Source organism: Ranitomeya variabilis, chromosome 1 (genome assembly GCF_051348905.1).
Source record: "Ranitomeya variabilis isolate aRanVar5 chromosome 1, aRanVar5.hap1, whole genome shotgun sequence".
Taxonomy (NCBI): domain Eukaryota; kingdom Metazoa; phylum Chordata; class Amphibia; order Anura; family Dendrobatidae; genus Ranitomeya; species Ranitomeya variabilis.
Genome location: NC_135232.1, coordinates 1,082,090,492 through 1,082,109,968, shown reverse-complemented (window position 1 = coordinate 1,082,109,968; position 19,477 = coordinate 1,082,090,492). Strand labels below are relative to the sequence as shown.

The 19,477-nt window shown below is 47.5% G+C and overlaps 1 protein-coding gene across 1 annotated transcript in view; it reads right to left on the bottom strand.

The window, feature by feature from the left end:
• Window positions 1-1,057: 1,057 nt before the first annotated feature.
• Window positions 1,058-19,477, bottom strand: part of DHX15 (DEAH-box helicase 15) — a 63,955-nt gene continuing 45,535 nt past the window's right edge. The window contains exons 9-14 of the mRNA XM_077279962.1: window positions 18,571-18,679; window positions 16,428-16,619; window positions 14,041-14,163; window positions 11,678-11,868; window positions 2,467-2,636; window positions 1,058-1,611 (exon numbers count right to left, since the gene is read on the bottom strand). Of these exons, the coding sequence (XP_077136077.1) occupies window positions 1,494-1,611; window positions 2,467-2,636; window positions 11,678-11,868; window positions 14,041-14,163; window positions 16,428-16,619; window positions 18,571-18,679 (903 nt within the window). The 3' untranslated portion in view covers window positions 1,058-1,493. The remainder of the gene's footprint in view (window positions 1,612-2,466; window positions 2,637-11,677; window positions 11,869-14,040; window positions 14,164-16,427; window positions 16,620-18,570; window positions 18,680-19,477) is intronic.

Genomic DNA, 19,477 nt, shown 5'->3' with positions numbered 1-19,477 from the left:
AGAATAATGGCTTGTGAAATTTATGAAAAAACACGAGATTTTTAGCACAAAATTTGGCCAAAAGTTGTGAGCCCATTCACCAAACGTCAAGGTAATCTCAGATCGAATGGGTAACTAACCTGTCTGCCTAGTGTGAACACTTACCTATGGCTAATGACATGGTAAAGCCTGCATTTATAGAGGAGGTTAGAACCAACTGTGTTTGGATGTAATTAAAATCACAGCATGGTGAAGGGCGGGGCGTTCAAGTCAGAAAAAGCAATACATAGTAAATATAGAAAAACTGACTGAACAGCCATCTAGTCTGAACTGGTGCATAATCAAAAAGTCTTACATAGCAAATAGATAATGGCTGCACTCAAGTTTATTGTGCTAAAGCAAGGAAATGTGCAATATATGTTCACATTTCATATATTGCACATTTCCTTGCTTTAGCACAATAAACTTGAGTGCAGCCATTATCTATTTGCTATGTAAGACTTTTTGGTTATGCACCAGTTCAGACTAGATGGCTGTTCAGTCAGTTTTTCTATATTTACTATATACCTTACATGGGCAGCTCGCACCGGTGATTTCCACAATTTCCGTCCTTACGCACCTTTGTATGTATCTATTTCTTGTACATTCTATGCACTCTATTAGCTTATAATTGTTATATAATAAAATAATACTTTTTATAGTACCTACAGACTCATTTTGTACTCCTTGTTTCTATGTTCTTGCATGGAGTTGGTTCTTTTGGTTTGGGGTTCTCATGCACTATTTAGTGTTTTGATTTTCCCCTCTTTTCTCTTAATATGTTTCCTGGTGTTGCTAGTATCATTTAGGATATATGATTAACATTCTGAATGAATAACTCCCAAAACAAAGCAAGTCTCTCCCAGTCTATCCATTGCGTGGCTACTGTTAAAAAGAGAAGATGACAGCAGCTTCCAACAGCAAGATTTGTGTGGTTCTCAGGAATTATACTTTTACCACGTAGTATTTTTTAATCAATTACTTCCACTTTGACAGACTTTTCATATCCATGTCAATTTGCAGAAAACAAGACCAACACTTTTAGTATAAATAGACTTTATTGATGTTGATGCCTCCGCACTGAGGACGGTGTTCGGGACTACAGTTGTATCATCTCACAACTTCTATAAGGAATGTCAATGGTTACGACAGTCATGCATAACATGGTCTGATCACATTTCAGAAGCTGATTCAAACATTTCTAGTGAAATGCTTATAACATTGTTATATATAGAACTACTTCCAATAAACTGCAAAAAACATTGATCGACGTTTCCAGTACGAGCTACAGTGTCAACACAAAGGGGAGCCATAAATGCTTCAATTATGAAAGAACGTAGTATTTACTGTAATGAAAGATCAAAAATTAAAAAGCTTTCAGATCAAGGCCATCACTGAACCATCACGTAAGGTACAAATTGATCAGTCCATGTTCTCAAGAGAAAAAAAAAAAAATCTCAGAAACTTGTAAACCCTCAGTATTGGGAGTACTCCTTTGTTTGAAATTTGGCAAGGATTCTTTCCAACTGCCTCTTGGCTTCGCACTGTGGGAAGTTGCCCATGTCATAGTACTGGGCAGCAATTTTCACCAACCTGGAAACGCAAAAGAAAAAAAAACACAGTGAGAACTGATCACCTGAAATCGCAATCACACACATATTGTAAAGCAGCACTCCAGTCTTGTTTTCGCAGGGTTGGCGTGGTGCTTATCATCTAAGGTCCCTGACGCACGTTTTATACACCATTCCAATGCTGAAAAGGCAATGGAGTGATGCTTTAAAGTTAAACTTTTACCCAAAAATGTATGTTGAATATCTTAATTCCTATAAAAATGAAGGGGCCATGGTGCATCCTTGGCATAGCCAAGGTTTCGGTGCAGTTACGCCACCTCACTTGCATATTGGGCCCTCCTTCTGATTAACAGTGCCTGCTTCCTAGACTGAGCGCTCTCTGAATTCTGCCGGTATGTGTGCGGCTGGGGACATTCTCCTCCTTGTCTTTCTTTTGTTACCGCTCGCTACACTATTACACATAGAACTGCAGCGAGCGTCATCAGAAAAAGGTTTTTATTTTTTCTCCTCTTAATATTTACTATATATGGTACAGCTACATGCGTGAAAAACAATTTACTAGAATTTTTCTTTGGTGTCTAAAATTCAAGCCAACGTATCATCACCTGGTGGCAGAAAATTCTATTTTCTGATACATTCACATTCGGCACATGTTGAGGAGACGCAAACATGGAGGAGCGGATACTAGTGGATTGCTGGCTCCAAGACGTTTGCATGCACAAGTTTTGTGTCGCTGTGCAAGTTCCTGCAGAGCTCAGATGTTTCTGCTGCGATTGCAAACATCTATCTCTTATTGGGAATACAGGAATTGTATGGCCTAGAATAAAGCCGACATTTATCGTGCTCGCTTACACAGAGCGAGAAGCTGGACACTTACCATTCTGGCTTTATGTCTGTGCATGTGCGGATGTAATTCTTTGTTGTAAGGACAAATTCATTATACAGGACCCACTCGGGCTTGTGGTCCAGAACCGTAGAAGGATGTAACTGCACAACTTGGTTGTCTTTCACGGTCAGGTAATGTCCTGTTCTTTCCAAATGTGCCACCTTATGAGAGAAGATAAATCCAAACTCTTAGATAGAATGGAAGGGATTATAATTCTTACAAAGCGGCTCAATAAAAAAGGTTACAGAGATAGAAACCCGTTTATTTACACTTCACCGCTCAAGAGCGGAGACAAATCTCTCCACGGTCAGGAGGCCGAGGACTCGTACAGCCGCAGAGAGACAATGGACACACCATAGCGGCACACGGCAGAGAAGGAGACAACGCCAGTCCGCTTAGAATAGCGATACAACGCCAAGAAAAAATATGGACACACCGGGAAGCTATGCAAGGCTCTGTTCACACGTCCGGTTACGCCGGTTCTTGGATCGGATTTCCAGTCAATTGACTGTAACAGAAGCGCCACAATCAGGACATGTCTTCTGTTTCACTCCTTTCCAGGTCCTTACAGACCGATCCATTTAAAAAAAGGAGATTTTTGTGTACTCACCGTAAAATCTTTTTCTCCGAGTCATCATTGGGGGACACAGGACGAATGGGTGTTATGCTGCTGCCACCAGGAGGACACTAAGTTAAACACACACAAAAGATTAACTCCTCCCCTGCAGTATACACCCACAGGCTGGACAATCCAGAGCCAGTTCGGTAACAAAGCAGTAGGAGTAAGCCAGTTAACAAACAGAAAACATGTCATAGTCAAAACACAGACTGAAAAGAACAATTGAGCCAACTAGGCTAACAGGGAGGGTGCTGTGTCCCCCAATGATGACTCGGAGAAAAAGATTTTACGGTGAGTACACAAAAATCTCCTTTTCTCCTACGTATCATTGGGGGACACAGGACGAATGGGACGTCCCAAAGCAGTCCCTGGGTGGGCCAACAAGAAGTTATAAATGCTGTGCGTGCCTACGAGCTACAGATGAGACACTGCCGCTTGTAGGATTCGCCTACCGAAGGACGCGTCTGCCGAGGCCTGAGAGTGCACATGGTAGTGCTTCGTGAATGTATGCAGGCTGGACCATGTAGCAGCCTTGCAGACCTGCGCTGCCGATGCCTGGTGCCGGATGGCCCAGGACGCGCCGACTGACCGGGTAGAATGAGCCTTGATCCCCGGAGGTGCGGCGTGACCCTTGACACGGTAGGACTCTTGGATGGCGGAACGAATCCACTTGGCAATGGAGGCCTTGGAAGCAGGTAGTCCCTTCCGTGGCCCCTGCGGAAGAACGAACAAGGCGTCTGACCTACGGAGAGACGCAGTTCTGGAGACGTAACGTCTAAGACCCCTCACTAAGTCCAGAGTGTGGAGCGCCCTTTCCGTGCGGTGGGAAGGAGCAGGGCACAGTGAGGGAAGGACAATCTCCTCATTAAGATGGAAGGAGGAAACGACCTTCGGAAGAAAAGTCGGACATGTCCGCAGAACCACCTTGTCCTGGTGGAACACGAGGAAAGGAGGTCGGCACGACAGAGCTGCCAGCTCAGAGACACGTCTAATAGACGTGACAGCCACGAGGAAGGCAATCTTCCAAGACAAGAACAGCAAAGACACTTCATGCAAGGGCTCAAAGGGGGGCTCTTGAAGAGCACGGAGAACTAGGTTCAGGTCCCATGGTTCCAAGGGCATCTTGTAAGGCGGAGCCATATGAGAAACACCCTGGATGAAGGTCCTGACCTGCAATCTGTTTGCAATCTTTCTCTGAAAAAGAACCGAGAGAGCAGAAATTTGGCCCTTAAGAGAGCTGAGAGCAAGACCCAAGTCTAAGCCGCCTGATTGGAGGAATTCCAAAATGTGAGGGATAGAAAAACGGAGGGGGAAACGTCCCCGCTTCCTGCACCAGGCGAAGTATACCTTCCAGGCGCGGTGGTAGATGCGCATAGAAGAAGGCTTGCGTGCGCGGAGCATGGTAGATATCACCGTCTGGGGCAACCCCTTCTGCCTCAGTACCCAGGACTCAACGGCCACACCGTTAAACACAGGGCCTCTGAGTTCGGGTGGTAAATGGGCCCTTGAGACAGGAGGTCTGCGCGACTCGGCAGCCTCCAAGGTACGTCTGAGACCAGTTGAACCATCTCGGCATACCATGTCCTGCGCGGCCAGTCCGGAGCGATGAGAAGTACTGGGATCCGTTCTGCCTTGATCTTCCTGATCACCTTTGTCAGAAGAGGAATTGGGGGAAAGATGTATGGGAGTCTGAAACCCTGCCATGAGAGGACGAGAGCGTCGGCTCCGAAGGCTGAGGGGTCGTGAGACCTGGCCATGAAGACGGGAACCTGGCAATTGAGGCGAGATGCCATTAGGTCCACGTCCGGGGTCCCCCATCGAGAGCATATCTGGTGAAAGATTGCGGGATGGAGAGACCACTCTCCGGGATCGAGGCTGTGGCGACTGAGAAAGTCCGCTTCCCAGTTTTCCACGCCTGGGATAAAAACTGCTGAGAGTATGGAATGATGTGTCTCGGCCCAGCGGAGAATTAGCGTCACCTCGACCATGGCCGCCTTGCTGCGAGTGCCCCCTTGGCGGTTGATGTAGGCTACCGCAGTGGCGTTGTCGGACTGGACTCTGACCGCACGGCCGGAGAGGAACGGCTGAAAATGATGGAGAGCCAGTCTGATTGCCCGAATCTCTAGGATATTGATGGGCAGCTGGGACTCCTGCAGAGACCAGCGACCCTGAGTCGAGTGACGCTGGAACACTGCACCCCAGCCGAAGAGACTGGCGTCCGTTGTGACAACCAGCCAGTGCACCGGAAGGAAAGACTTCCCCCGAGTCAGGGAGGACCTCTTGGTCCACCACCTGAGGGACTGTCTGATTGGGCGAGAGAGAAGGAGACGGCGGTCGAGCGAGGCGGGATTCCTGTCCCATACTGCCAGAATGGCATGTTGTAAGGGACGGAGGTGAAAAACCGCAAAGGGCACTGCCTCCATTGCCGCCACCATCCTGCCGAGTACCCTCATGGAGAAGCGTAGGGAGTGAGAGCGAGGTTGAGTAAGCTTCCGGACTTCTCTCTGAAGAGTGGATACCTTTTCCGGAGGCAAAAGTACTAGACCCTGAGAGGAGTCTAAGATCATTCCCAGGTAGGATATGGTTTGGGCCGGGACTGGGGAAGATTTTTTGAAATTGATTTTCCAGCCCAGGCGCAAAAAGGTATTTATAGTGACGTCTACCGCTTCTGAACAGGACCGGAAAGAGGGGCCTTTTATGAGGATGTCGTCCAAGTAGGGCAACACCACTATGCCTCGAGCATGTAGAATGGCCACGGCAGCTGCCATGACCTTGGTGAACACCCGAGGAGCAGTGGCCAGCCCGAAAGGTAGGGCGACAAACTGAAAATGGTGCCCCTGGACCGCGAAGCGGAGGAAGCGCTGATGAGACGGTAGGATGGGAATGTGCAAGTAAGCGTCTTGAACATCTAGAGACGCAAGGAACTCGCCCTCTTCCAGAGAGGCAATTACCGAGCGGAGGGACTCCATACGGAATTGACGTACACGGACGTTCTTGTTGAGGAGCTTGAGGTCCAATATTGGACGTACTGAGCCGTCCTTCTTTGGTACAATGAAAAGATTTGAATAGAAACCTTGGTACCTCTCGTTCTGAGGTACCGGGATGATGACCCCGTCTTCCCATAGCGATCTTATGGCCTGAAAATACTGACGGACCCTTGCTCTGGGAGGAGGGGACTGGAAGAAACGAGATGGGGGAAGAGAGACAAACTATCTTGTAACCGAAGGATACCAGTTCGCGGACCCATCGGTCGGGAACTACCGAGAGCCACGCGTCCCGAAAGAAGAGTAGGCGGCCGCCAACTCTGTCGGTGTCCTTTGGCGTCTGCCAAGAGTCATTGAGGTGGAGACCTGTTGGGTCTGGGCCCCCTGGACCCCTGTTGTCTGGGTCTGCCTCTCCAAGAGGGAGAAGGTTTGTAAGATGGCTGGGAGGTTCTGTCCTTGCGCTGACCTCTCCCGGCGCCGGGTGGCGCGGAGGGAGAATTGGACCAATTGGAGCCGAAACGGAAATATCGGCCTCGGCCCTGTTGGTTGCGAAAGGGACGAAAGGTCCGTTGCTGGGGAAGGAATTTGCTCTTTCCCCCTGTGGAGTCTGCGATAATTTTATCTAGTTTGTCCCCAAAAAGGCGTTCGCCCTGGTATGGAAGGGACGTGAGAGATTTTTTGGATCCTGAGTCCGCTTTCCAGTCCCTGAGCCAAAGGGATCTGCGGATCGTGACAGCATTGGCCGCTGCCTGTGAGGCACAATTGGCCGCGTCTAAGGATGCGGAAACTACAAAGTCCCCCGCTCTGGCAATCTGAGTGGCCAGGTGTGAAACCTCGGGGGGTAAGTCGGCGTGTAGAGCTGTAGAGGCTAAAGACTCGGCCCAATGGGTCATGGTTTTTGCAACCCATGTGGCGGCAAAAGAAGGGAAGAGAGAAGCCGAGGAAGCTTCAAAAGCCGAGCGAGCCATCTGGTCAATTTGTCTATCAGTGGGATGCTTGATGGACGCGCCCTCGGAGGAGGATAGAACCGCCTTGGTGGCTAGCCGCGACACTGGCGGGTCCACGGAGGGTGACTGAGACCACTCCTTAGCAAGGTCCTGAGCAAACGGATACTTCAATTGCATAGCCTTCTGACCTGAGAAGCGTTTATCCGGACGGACCCTGTGGAGATCGACAATGTCCTTAAATTGAGGATGCGTAGGAAAAAATCTATGAGCCTTTGTGGTTCGCCCGAATGACACGGGATGAACCGCCTTGGACGGGGTTTCCTCCTCTAACTGTAGCGTCTGACTTACCGAGTCTATGAGAGAATCTAGGGTCTCTTGGTCGTGACGATACTCTGGGGAACAGGACACGCTGGATGCGTCGTCCAGAAAGGATTCCCTGCTATGAGCTGGGGATGAGTGACGAGAGACTTCGCTCTCTGAGCCGGAGGGCTGATCACGGACCGGAGATATTACCCTGGACTTCTTTCTAGATGAGAGAGGGCTTCTGGAAACGGTACGACCTCTAGGCCGAGAGGGGTTTTTAGGCCGCGTTACATCATCCGTGGAAGCGCCCTGGGTAAGGGACGGGTCACGGAGGGACTGTATCGTCCTTTCCAAGGATGCCACAGATCGAGCAAGGGAGGACGCCCATGCGGGGGTACTAGGCTCACTACATTCCGGGTCAGAGGCCGGAGTATCCTGTGCCGCAGACATTTCGCAGGCGGAGCACAGCGGGGTAGTGTGACCTCGGGGCAGAGATACCTTGCAGGAGGTGCACACAGCAAAAATAACAGAGTGGGTCTTTCCAGTCCGTTTTTGCCTAGACTGTGACATCTTTGCCATAAAGTGAGCGTACTGGCAGGGGAAGAGACAATCCTACTGAGTGCGTCTCACCAAGTTCCGCGGTGCTTGACAGAGAGAGATCCTGAAGTCCTGTGCACTGTGGTGCTGCAGAGCCGCCAGCGCACTTCCTGGTCCAAGATGGCCGCCGAGATGTGAGAAGGGCGCTTCTCGGGAACGAGAAGCGCCCAGAGAGGGAGAGAGAGAGGGAGGGGGGCGTGTCGTGGGCGGGCGGTGGATTCCCTGCTATGCGCGTCGGAACGCTGCCATTGCCACAGATTGTCCGTGGTGGAATCCGGACCAGGGACGGTAAACTGTGCCACCGCCCTAACAGAGCGCCGGATTGCCCGTGCCCCGCGGCTGCAGCGCCGCATTAGAAAGTGGATCCCTGAACGGGCGGTCCCCTGTCAGCTGGTCGGCCCCCGCACTTACCTTGTGCGATGGGGCCGATGCTCCATCCACCTTCACCTTAGTAGGGAGAGGGTGGAGAGCTTCTGCCGCCGTGCAACATCCGCTATGTTCAGTGGTGATGCAGTGGGCGGCTGCACGGACGCCATGGCATTCTGTCCGGCTGTGCCCTGGCTCCAGGAAACTTAGGTGGATGATTAGTCCCCGTGGTCGCCTGACAGGGAGGGAGGGAGATCGGAACGCTAGGGAACCGTCGCCACACTGGAAAGTGAGCCAGGGCTGGCATCCATCGTCGCGGGAAAGGATACAGGAGGAACGCTCCATGTACTTGCCCGTTGTTGGTGCGGGAGAGATCAGAGCTGAAAATTTGCCTGTCGCTCCCTTCCGTTAAAAACAAAAATTGGTGGGGTCCTGAGGACCCAAGTGCCTCCTGAGACACTAAGTAAGAACTGGCTCTGGATTGTCCAGCCTGTGGGTGTATACTGCAGGGGAGGAGTTAATCTTTTGTGTGTGTTTAACTTAGTGTCCTCCTGGTGGCAGCAGCATAACACCCATTCGTCCTGTGTCCCCCAATGATACGTAGGAGAAAATTGAAACTTTGGTCCTTGGCATTTGTTGCTTTATTAGTAAAGGATCTGGGGTAGAGTGTTTTTTTTATTATTATTTGTATTAGATCAATTACAGATATATAACTGGACATGTGAACAGAGCCTAAAACATAGGAAAAAGCAGGAAACCAGCAATGAAAGAAGACAAAAAAAGTCAATAAACGCAAAGTGTGCATCAATCACATAAGATCACACTGATCAATGTACGGAACGTTTCCTGGAGGGTCTCATATTTGAAACATGGTAGAGATTTTGGGAGTAGTAGTTTTTCTAAGGAACATCCATACATGTAACATGTAGAAAGAGGACATGAATAGTAAAGGATAAAGGCAGACAATAGATCATCTCCATCACATCCTCTACCCAGGTCTCTCACAAATATCCAGGCTTTCTCTTTCAGCTTGTGACTGCTGAAGGCAATATAATACATCACCGCTGCAACCAATCACTGTCTGTAGCGTTCACATGCTTGTGAGAACAGAAAAAGATTTACAGGGCCAGTCCCTGCATATCCTGTTGTGTCCATAAAAACATGTGACAGCTTTAAAGGAAATCTCTGCCACCTAATCTGGGAAGCTGCATAATGTAGAGAGACAGCCCCTGTTTCCAGTGAAGTGTCACTGATTTGTCAGTTATTTATAAGACGGATTTATCAGGAGAATATCACTAGAAGACTAGTAAAGTCTGTCAGGTAGTGCTTTACATTTATGAGCTCTGTATAACCCTACCCCCACCACAGATTGGCTCCTTTCTGCCTATGCACGGTACTGTGGGAGGGGTTATACAGGGCTCAACGTTAAGGGTATGTGCACACGTCAGGATTTCTTGCAGAAATTTCCTGAAGAAAAACGGAAATTTTCTGCAAGAAATCCGCATTTTTTTTGCGTTCTTTTCCCGTTTTTTTTTAAGCATTTTGCAAGCATAATTAGCTTGCAGAATGCTAAAGTTTTCCAAGCGATCTGTAGCATTGGAAAACTGACTGACAGGTTGGTCACACTTGTCAAACATAGTGTTTGACAAGTGTGACCAACTTTTTACTATAGATGCTGCTTATGCAGCATCAATAGTAAAAAGATATCAAGTTAAAAATAATTTTAAAAAATGGTTATACTCACCTGCAGACAGCCGACCTCCTCAGCGGCGTCTGTTCCTATAGATGGTGTGGTTCAGGACCTTTGATGACGTCACGGTCACGTGAGCGGTCACGCGACCAATCACAAGACAGCGACGTCATCGCAGGTCCTGAACCACACCATCTATAGGAACGGATGAGAGCATGCACCGCTGAGAGGCGGGAACACTCCGGGGCCATCAGAGGGTGAGTATATGACTATTTTTTATTTTAATTCTTTTTTTTTTACCAATTATATGGTGCCCAGTCCGTGGAGGAGAGTCTCCCCTCCTCCACCCTGGGTACCAACTGCACATGATTTGCTTAATTCCCGCATGGTGTGCACAGCCCCGTGCGGGAAGCAAGCAGATCAATGCATTCCTAGGTGTGCGGAACCCCCGCAATTCCGCAAATTTAATGAACATGTTGCTTTTTTTTCCGCGATGCGATTTTTTCGCGGAAAAAATGCAGCATGTGCACAAAAAATGCGGAATACACTGAAAATAATGGGAGGCATATGTAAGCGTTTTTTTCGCGTTTTTATAGCGAAAAAAACGCGAAAAATACTGAACGTGTGCAGATGGCCTTAGAGAACTGATAGCTCTGTAGCAGATAAAACTGATTTCATCTAAACTGAAATAAGCAGCCCAGTAAGTGACACATCGCTGGAATCGGGGTCTTTGTTCCAACATCATGGTGCTCTCGGACGGGTGGCAAAAACCTGGTAATAGATTCTATTTAAAGGGGTTGGCCACTTTATATTTTTACAAAATGTGTTTGGATCATGACTTAAGAGTTTCCGAATATATAAGTAATACACAATCTCCTGAAAGTCTTTCCACGACGGGACAGCACGATGGCTCAGTGGTTAGCACTGCAGCCTTGCAGCACTGAGGACCTAGATTCAAATCCCACCAAGGACAACATCTGCAAGGAGTTTGTATGTTCTCCCCGTGTTTCTGTGGGTTTCCTCCTGGTACTTCCACACTCTAAAGACATACTGATGGGGAATTTAGATTGTGAGCCCCGTTGGGGACAGCGACGATAATGTGTAAAGTGCTGCAGAATAAAATGGCGCCATATAAGCAAAGCATAATAAATTAACAAAAAAAAACAAACAAAAAAATGGACAGATGCTTAAAGATTCAGTTACATGTTAGGAAATTAGCACAACAATCAGACAATCCAGATGTATGAATATACTCAGTGCAAGGAAATTGTTCGGAAAGAGCCCATCATGGATAATCCCCCACGGTCTGGAGAGCAGCAGACATTTCTGGGCATGCTATATTTATCAAGATCTGAGGTGACAGAGCCGACAACGTACCATATGTTGGATAATTTCGTCTAACTCAAGTAGCTTAGAAAAATTTTTAAAAAATCTAAACAGGAACAGGCATCAACAAGCATATGAGGAGTTAATTTTCTCATATCACAGATCAGTAGGGAGGCCACGATCCATTTATGTGGAGTTAATTGCTTGTACTTTCTCCTGTCCCTCCAGTTCTCACATACGAATTCCTACAAGACCTGCTTATATGATTTTAGCGACTCTCATAACAGTTTATGCAATTTATTTCCCATCTGAAGTCAACCTGAAAGGCAGCAACCCAGAGTCTGCTCTTCTTCCAGATGCTGGAACGTACCTGCATAAAATAGCCGGTAACCAAAGCTTTTCTGATATTAATGTAATAATCCCGGCTTGTGAAGTCTGTGCTTCTACGTGGCAAGTTAAATCTGTCCATGATTCGGGACAGCTGCTGCCGTACATTGTCTGCAGACATCAGGGACCTGTAGTTAATGAAGTTGTCATAACACCACTGAGACGCCTCGTGATCTGCGGGAGGAAGAGTTAGACACCTTGATCAGAAAATGAAGGGGAAAAAAAAAAAAAGTCTCAAAACGACAACCAAATGACACATCATTACTGGTCACAAAACTGCTGTGGGTCAAGGTAAGACAGAAGGACAAGACGCCACTCAGGTCATTTTGATATAGAAAACCAACAAGCCGAGGGGTCCGCCATTCATTAATATGGAACATGAAGACATCAACTGGGAACCAACAAGCCGAGGGGTCCGCCATTGATTAATATGGAACATGAAGACATCAACTGGGAACCAACAAGCCGAGGGGTCCGCCATTGATTAATATGGAACATGAAGACATCAACTGAGAACCAACAAGCCGAGGGGTCCGCCATTGATTAATATGGAGCATGAGGACGTCAACTGGGAGCCAACAAGCCGAGGGGTCCGCCATTCATTAATATGTTCGACAGCCACAACACACGCAGGGTTTGCCTAACAAAATGTGTTGCAGCTGTCAAACAGCAGCGAGACATGAAGTCGCGAGGACTCGAATATATTTTTTGAGTTGCCCCGAGATACTCTGTTAGCCCCCAAGCGTGCCAGGATAGATCCTTATCAGACCACGGTCGCTCATCGCTATTAAATGAGACTTTGGGGTCAACAATGGAGATGTAAATTATACAAAACTAAATTAATGTGGCCCTTCTGTATTTCTGGATGTCCATGGTGAGCTTTCACAGTCCACACCTGCACCCCACCAATGACTCGTGGGTAGGCAGAATGTTAGGACGACTTCACCAGTCTAACATTCAAAGTCTGTACTCAGACTGTCAGACATGAAGAACCGGCCTTAGGACATCTAATATAACGTTATCCCTCCCCCTAATAGATGTATCTGGGACTAAAAAGAAATTAGCCTGGATTTTGGCATTTTTTTCCTGCACTTTTTGTGATTTTTCTCAGCATGGGTTTCTTCATAGGACTTGAGGAAAAAAAAAAAAAGCACAAAGAAAAAAAATTAAAAAATGCTTGGAAACTGAAGAAGTTTGTTTAAGAAACTGAAAAATAAAGCCTTTGTACAAGAATCCCGTGGGAGGAAACTACACATAAATCCAGCCAAAAATCTGAAGGATTGCAAAGTGAAATCCACAAGCCAATCTGCATGCAAGACGTGGGGATTCTGCAGAGGGTTTGTCCGTGGTATAAGGCCTGCGAGGCTTATAGTGTAGGTGGACGGCTTGTTCATATGCCGGCAGGATGAGTCAGCCATGTCAGAGAATGACATCCACAATCCAGCGTCATAGGGTTGTATTTCACTACACACATTATTATGCTTCAAGATTACTTCTGCAGATTCTGACATTTCCCACTCGTTTCACCCAGATGAAGGTCATTAAAGCGACCCTCCACCTTTATCTCTAAACGTGACAGGTTTCCAGTCTTATTCTTCGGACCTAACCTGATCCCCTTCAATCCTTGTGCCGAGCGGTGGATGTTCATCCTGGGGCACATGACGGCAGGGGAGGCTGCTTTACACTGACCTCTGCGCCCCCATGCTCCCCATGTTGTATTGATGAGCACCGGATTGAATGGAGATCACCAGGGAAAGAGGCTACATTTTTTTAGGAGATGCTTTAGTGCAGAAAAGCACTTACATTTTATTTACGGCTCCTCATTGAAGCCTATAGACACAATATGCACAGGTGAGTATGCTCTATAAGACACAGCAAGCATGAGTTTTCATGAAATCACGCCCACTTGGCTTAAAGGGTTAGTCCAGATTCACACACCCATCCGACAACAGTCTTATACTTATGTACGAGACTTCTAGTGCATCGCAGTCCATACTGTGACACACAGATGTGAGAGTTTGGCCTTAAATACAGGTTTTCTTCGCAATAAAAACAAAAAAAAAAGTGGGAATATGGCCTTAGGCTCTGTTCACATCCGTAATTATGTCTTTTTTCTTGAGAAACATAAGTCCACATTATTTTTCCTTTCTAAACTTTGGACACCTCATGGGAACATGACGGACCCCAACTGAAGTCAGCAGCAATAATATCCGCCAAGAGGTCAGATATGGCACGGTGTTGTAGTTCTGCTAAAACAGTGGCAGATGTGAACAGAGCCTTAAACTGAACTTATCTAAGCCCCCCATATCCTTACACGCAGGGTCGAGATTTTAAGACGCCACTTACTCTGTTTGAAGGCGTGGTAGACGTTCAGCAGCGTCAGATGGTCGCCGTCTATGTGGGCAAACCGCATCTTGGATTCATCTGCAGCTTTCTTGACTTCCGTGGGTCGGATAAAACACTGTGGGACTAAACAAGGTTGGTATGGGCCCAACACAAATGCCCATATCGATGAGTCACGCATTCACTGACAGAGGAACAAGGCCTAGCTAGGTCAGTTCACAGAGCATAGGGCAGGGCAGGACGGACCTCCAACTGCATCTTGGGCTGAATACTACCTTTCTGTGGTACATCAACACCTAACCCCATCTGTAAGACAAGAGGGTTTCAAAACTACAAGGCATCTGATTATACGGTCTAGAACTTATTGATGTGTACAGCACCGTGACGGCCAGTAAGTGAGCAAATATATGTCGGGGTCATAAGGTCTAAACAGGACCACCTAGAAAGGCTGCCGTCTCAGGCAGGACCTGAGGGACCAGGATGGAAACCGCTGGGACAGGGCTGTATGTGCTTCCTGCAGCCTCCCTGACTACGCCTTCTATAGAGAACCAGTAGATCTCTGCGGAGGTGGCAGCAGTAGGGAAACTTCCTAAACACCTCTGAAGCCTATGGGATTTTTTTTGTTTAAGATTAATTTTCACATTTCAACACCAAGTCTGCAGACAATTATTATTTACTGGTGTATATGTAAGCGACAGGAGGCGAAAAAGCCAGCGCCTGCCATCTTTAAAAGGTTCTGGGATAATATAGGGGATCTTCATCTCTTAGTCCAAGTGGAGACACATTATAAAAAGCTCCCCTCTATGACCGACCCAACCAGTATTATGTTTTTTAATTACAACCCCAAATTCCCCCTGTGGTGGCGCTATAAGGAAGCATAACGCTAACAGGTTCCACCACAGAACAGATCGTAGGGGGGATGACGGCAAAGATGGAGGCAGCGTTATCTGTAACAGGTAGCAATTGACCGATATATGGAGCTCTGTAAAAGGAGCAGCTACGATTACGGTTTGACAACTAGAGCTATTGTGCAGCCATTGTAGACGACAACTACATAAACTAAATACTTAGAAACAGATAGTATAAAGGGCTTGTAGGTTCTTGTATGGAGGAATATGCTGCATTTCTTTACAGGCCGCTCACCGAGTGATAATTATATATTTATCCCGGGTGTCACGTAATCATTAACTCTTTATATTGTCGCAGAGTATAAAGGTTATCAGAAGTTGTCAGCTGTGGCTGTGAAGTTACAATCGCTCCCTCTAAGCTACTGCCACCTCCACAGAAGAAGCCGAGCACAAAAAACATAGCCTCACTGCCCTGCCCGTCTGCTCTGAGTCTGATTCATCTGAAAGCTCTATAAAAAGAAAAAGGTGATAATAAATGAGCATATACATCTAATGAATAAAGTACGGATGCACGGACGCATAGCAAGGTTAAGGCTGACTCAAGTTTTTCACTTTCTTCAGATAGTTTTCCAAAGTTAGTTACTACTCCTATAGAAGAATCAACATGATCTAATCAGAAAAACGGTTCCACAACGTTGTCAGATGTCATTCATGCTTGCTGCCGGGACATGCAAGCTCCTTCACACGGACAGATTGGGGGCAGTGGGGGTGTTTGTCATGTACGAGGTCCGCATAGGTGCCACCCAAATATATTAGGATTAAAATGTCTGCCCATAGTTCTACCAGGGGAAAGAAGACGTACCAGAAAGGAGCTCTAGTACCGCTGAGAATATGAAGGTGACAGGGTCTGGCCATACACAAGACAGCTCTTGGCCACAAGATTTCTTTCAGCCGACTGCCACCGTGATGAACACGCACATTAACACTGGGCAAAAGTTAGTGCTGAGGGGGTACTCCTATCTGAAGTATTCAGAACTCGCATAAACATAAGAGCCATGTGTGTACAGCACCCTCTTCATTGCAGGTGGCAATAGAAATGTCCCCTTTTTCAACAAATATGAGGGACTCAGGTTGGACCCACATCTACTACACATTCACAGCATGGCAATATGTGTTTAGTGACAATAAAGAGGGGTAGAAACCCATCTGGCCGCACTCGTCTTGGGGAGGAAATCCAAGATGCTTTGGTCTGATGGCCAACACCTAGGAGATGCCATTGACCGGTGTATAAAGCTTATGGCCTGTGTACCAGGGGCAAGGACAAGTATGCTGCATGCAAAGGCAAGATTATCTAGGGTGCCTTAGCCATTTCTACAGCAAACACGGACCACAATACATGCCAATCTCTATCCAAATGTATAAAGACTGGAGAAGGTGTAGGGATTAGTCTCCGCTCCGCACAATCCCACATAAGGAGGGCTGACTTTCATACAGTAAGCCATTCTGAAGGGGGCACTTCCTTTGCATGTGCCCTGCTATTACCTGACAACATAGCGGTTATGGATAGGATCTCATTAGAACAGTTGTAGTCACAACTGGCAATGACCATCTTGGCAAGCTGGGGGTCCAGGGGGAACTCTGCCATCATGGATCCCAGTTCGGTCAGATCTCCATCATCATTTAAGGCAGCCAGGTAATTGAGCAGCTCCAGAGCACGCATCAGTGTTTCAGGTGCTATGGATGGAGGGAAGAGAGGAGAGGAAAAAAAATAGTAATATTAGTGGCATAAAAAGCATGCAAAGAAAATCAAATCAATGCAAGGTTCTCTGGAGACTCACTTCTGCTTTGTTAGAAGCGGCACAGTTGTCACTGCGTTGGCAGAAGTGTCAGTGTCAGGTATAGTGCACAAATCCCATCCTAATCCGATACCTGCCGATCATGCACACATCCCATCCTAATCCGATACCTGCCGATCATGCACACATCCCATCCTAATCCGATACCTGCCGATCATGCACACATCCCATCCTAATCCGATACCTGCCGATCATGCACACATCCCATCCTAATCCGATACCAGCCGATCATGCACACATCCCATCCTAATCCGATACCTGCCGATCATGCACACATCCCATCCTAATCCGATACCTGCCGATCATGCACACATCCCATCCTAATCCGATACCTGCCGATCATGCACACATCCCATCCTAATCCGATACCTGCCGATCATGCACACATCCCATCCTAATCCGATACCTGCCGATCATGCACACATCCCATCCTAATCCGATACCTGCCGATCATGCACACATCCCATCCTAATCCGATACCTGCCGATCATGCACACATCCCATCCTAATCCGATACCTGCCGATCATGCACACATCCCATCCTAATCCGATACCTGCCGATCATGCACACATCCCATCCTAATCCGATACCAGCCGATCATGCACACATCCCATCCTAATCCGATACCTGCCGATCATGCACACATCCCATCCTAATCCGATACCTGCCGATCATGCACACATCCCATCCTAATCCGATACCTGCCGATCATGCACACATCCCATCCTAATCCGATACCAGCCGATCATGCACACATCCCATCCTAATCCGATACCTGCCGATCATGCACACATCCCATCCTAATCCGATACCTGCCGATCATGCACACATCCCATCCTAATCCGATACCTGCAGATCATGCACACATCCCATCCTAATCCGATACCTGCCGATCATGCACACATCCCATCCTAATCCGATACCTGCCGATCATGCACACATCCCATCCTAATCCGATACCTGCCGATCATGCACACATCCCATCCTAATCCGATACCTGCCAATCATGCACACATCCCATCCTAATCCGATACCTGCAGATCATGCACACATCCCATCCTAATCCGATACCTGCCGATCATGCACACATCCCATCCTAATCCGATACCTGCCGATCATGCACACATCCCATCCTAATCCGATACCTGCCGATCATGCACACATCCCATCCTAATCCGATACCTGCCGATCATGCACACATCCCATCCTAATCCGATACCTGCCGATCATGCACACATCCCATCCTAATCCGATACCTGCCGATCATGCACACATCCTGGCTGCCATCTGCGGGTACGTCATTCCACAATGGCGGGGGCGGCGCTGGAGCGCCCCTTTAACCATTTTTTATGGATCCACTGCTTATATGTGCCGCGCAGTCCCCAGGACATACATGTACGATACAGTGAATGACTGGGTTTGTGTTACGAGTGGGGGGGGTACAGCAGATCTGTACATTATTGCCATAGTTTGCCTTTGGGCGAGATCTGTAAATGAACAGATGTTTGCCGCTCTGCTCGGAGAAGTGGACGGTTCGTCAGCATTACACTTCCCAGCTGAAACGTCAATAATCGTGTTCATTTTACATGGCTAACGGCAAACGACTTAATTAAGCAAGACTTAAAGGAACATTGAGAACACTGTGCTCCTCTACTACATGAGGACATTAATAACCGAGGTTTTTCAAAGCACACGAAACATGAGAATATAGATGGAAACCAGGCAACATTTACACTAAAGCTCTGCAGAGAACCATGACAAGTGCTGTGCTGGGTGAAAATAAAATCCAATAAGACAGTATTTTCCCCATGTACACGCGGCATTATACCTGGAGGATCCATGAAGTCAAAATGTACCAAGTCATCAATGCCAAGCTTCTTCAGCTGCAGCACCACTGATCCCAGGTTGGATCTCAAGATCTCAGGGTACGTGTTGTCCTGATGAAGAGAAGGATGAGACATTTCTACAAAATCATTACAATTACAGCCATCTATAAATCAGTCATCTCACCGCGGGCCCCCAGAGCCTTGCACCACAGGACGATGGGGTTGCCAGGTGTCGGCCCGCCCACCATGGTACGATATTGATGTCTTATTGCAAACAGGTAATCAAATTCCTAGAAAACCCCGTTAACCACTGCACACAATGCCGTATTCCCATCTCAGATACAGACAATGCCATAAAATGTCTGAGATATGTAGGTCCCAATCCCATCTCCAAAATTGTCATCTGTCTTACTCTGATGTGAAAAGAGAGGTGGGCAAGCATGTGTGGCTGTCTCCATTAACTTCTACAGGAATTGCAGTAACAGCCGTTACTCTAGTTATAGGACACACGCCAGCTGCCATCTCTCCATGTACAGTGGTGCAATGAGATCGGTCCGGTCCATGAACTATCCACAGCTGGGAATACAATTGTAATGTGTAATGTTATTAAAATCTCATAGATAAACACAAAATAACTACCAACACCATAAACACTAGTTCTGTGCAGGGTATATAAAGCCGCCAAGAAGCCACAGGAACTCTTTTAATGAAGAGATGTATTCCTGACCGAGTCCCTAATGATCACCCTAGTGGGACTCGCACCTTCCTGACAGCGGAGGTTGGCACCCTATAATTCGATGTGGCGCCCCCACTCAGCGACGGCTGTCCCTCCTTACCCTGATCGGGCCCTAGCAACTACCCACGCCCAGAGTCCAAAACACCATACACACAACAAAAACCTAGGTCACG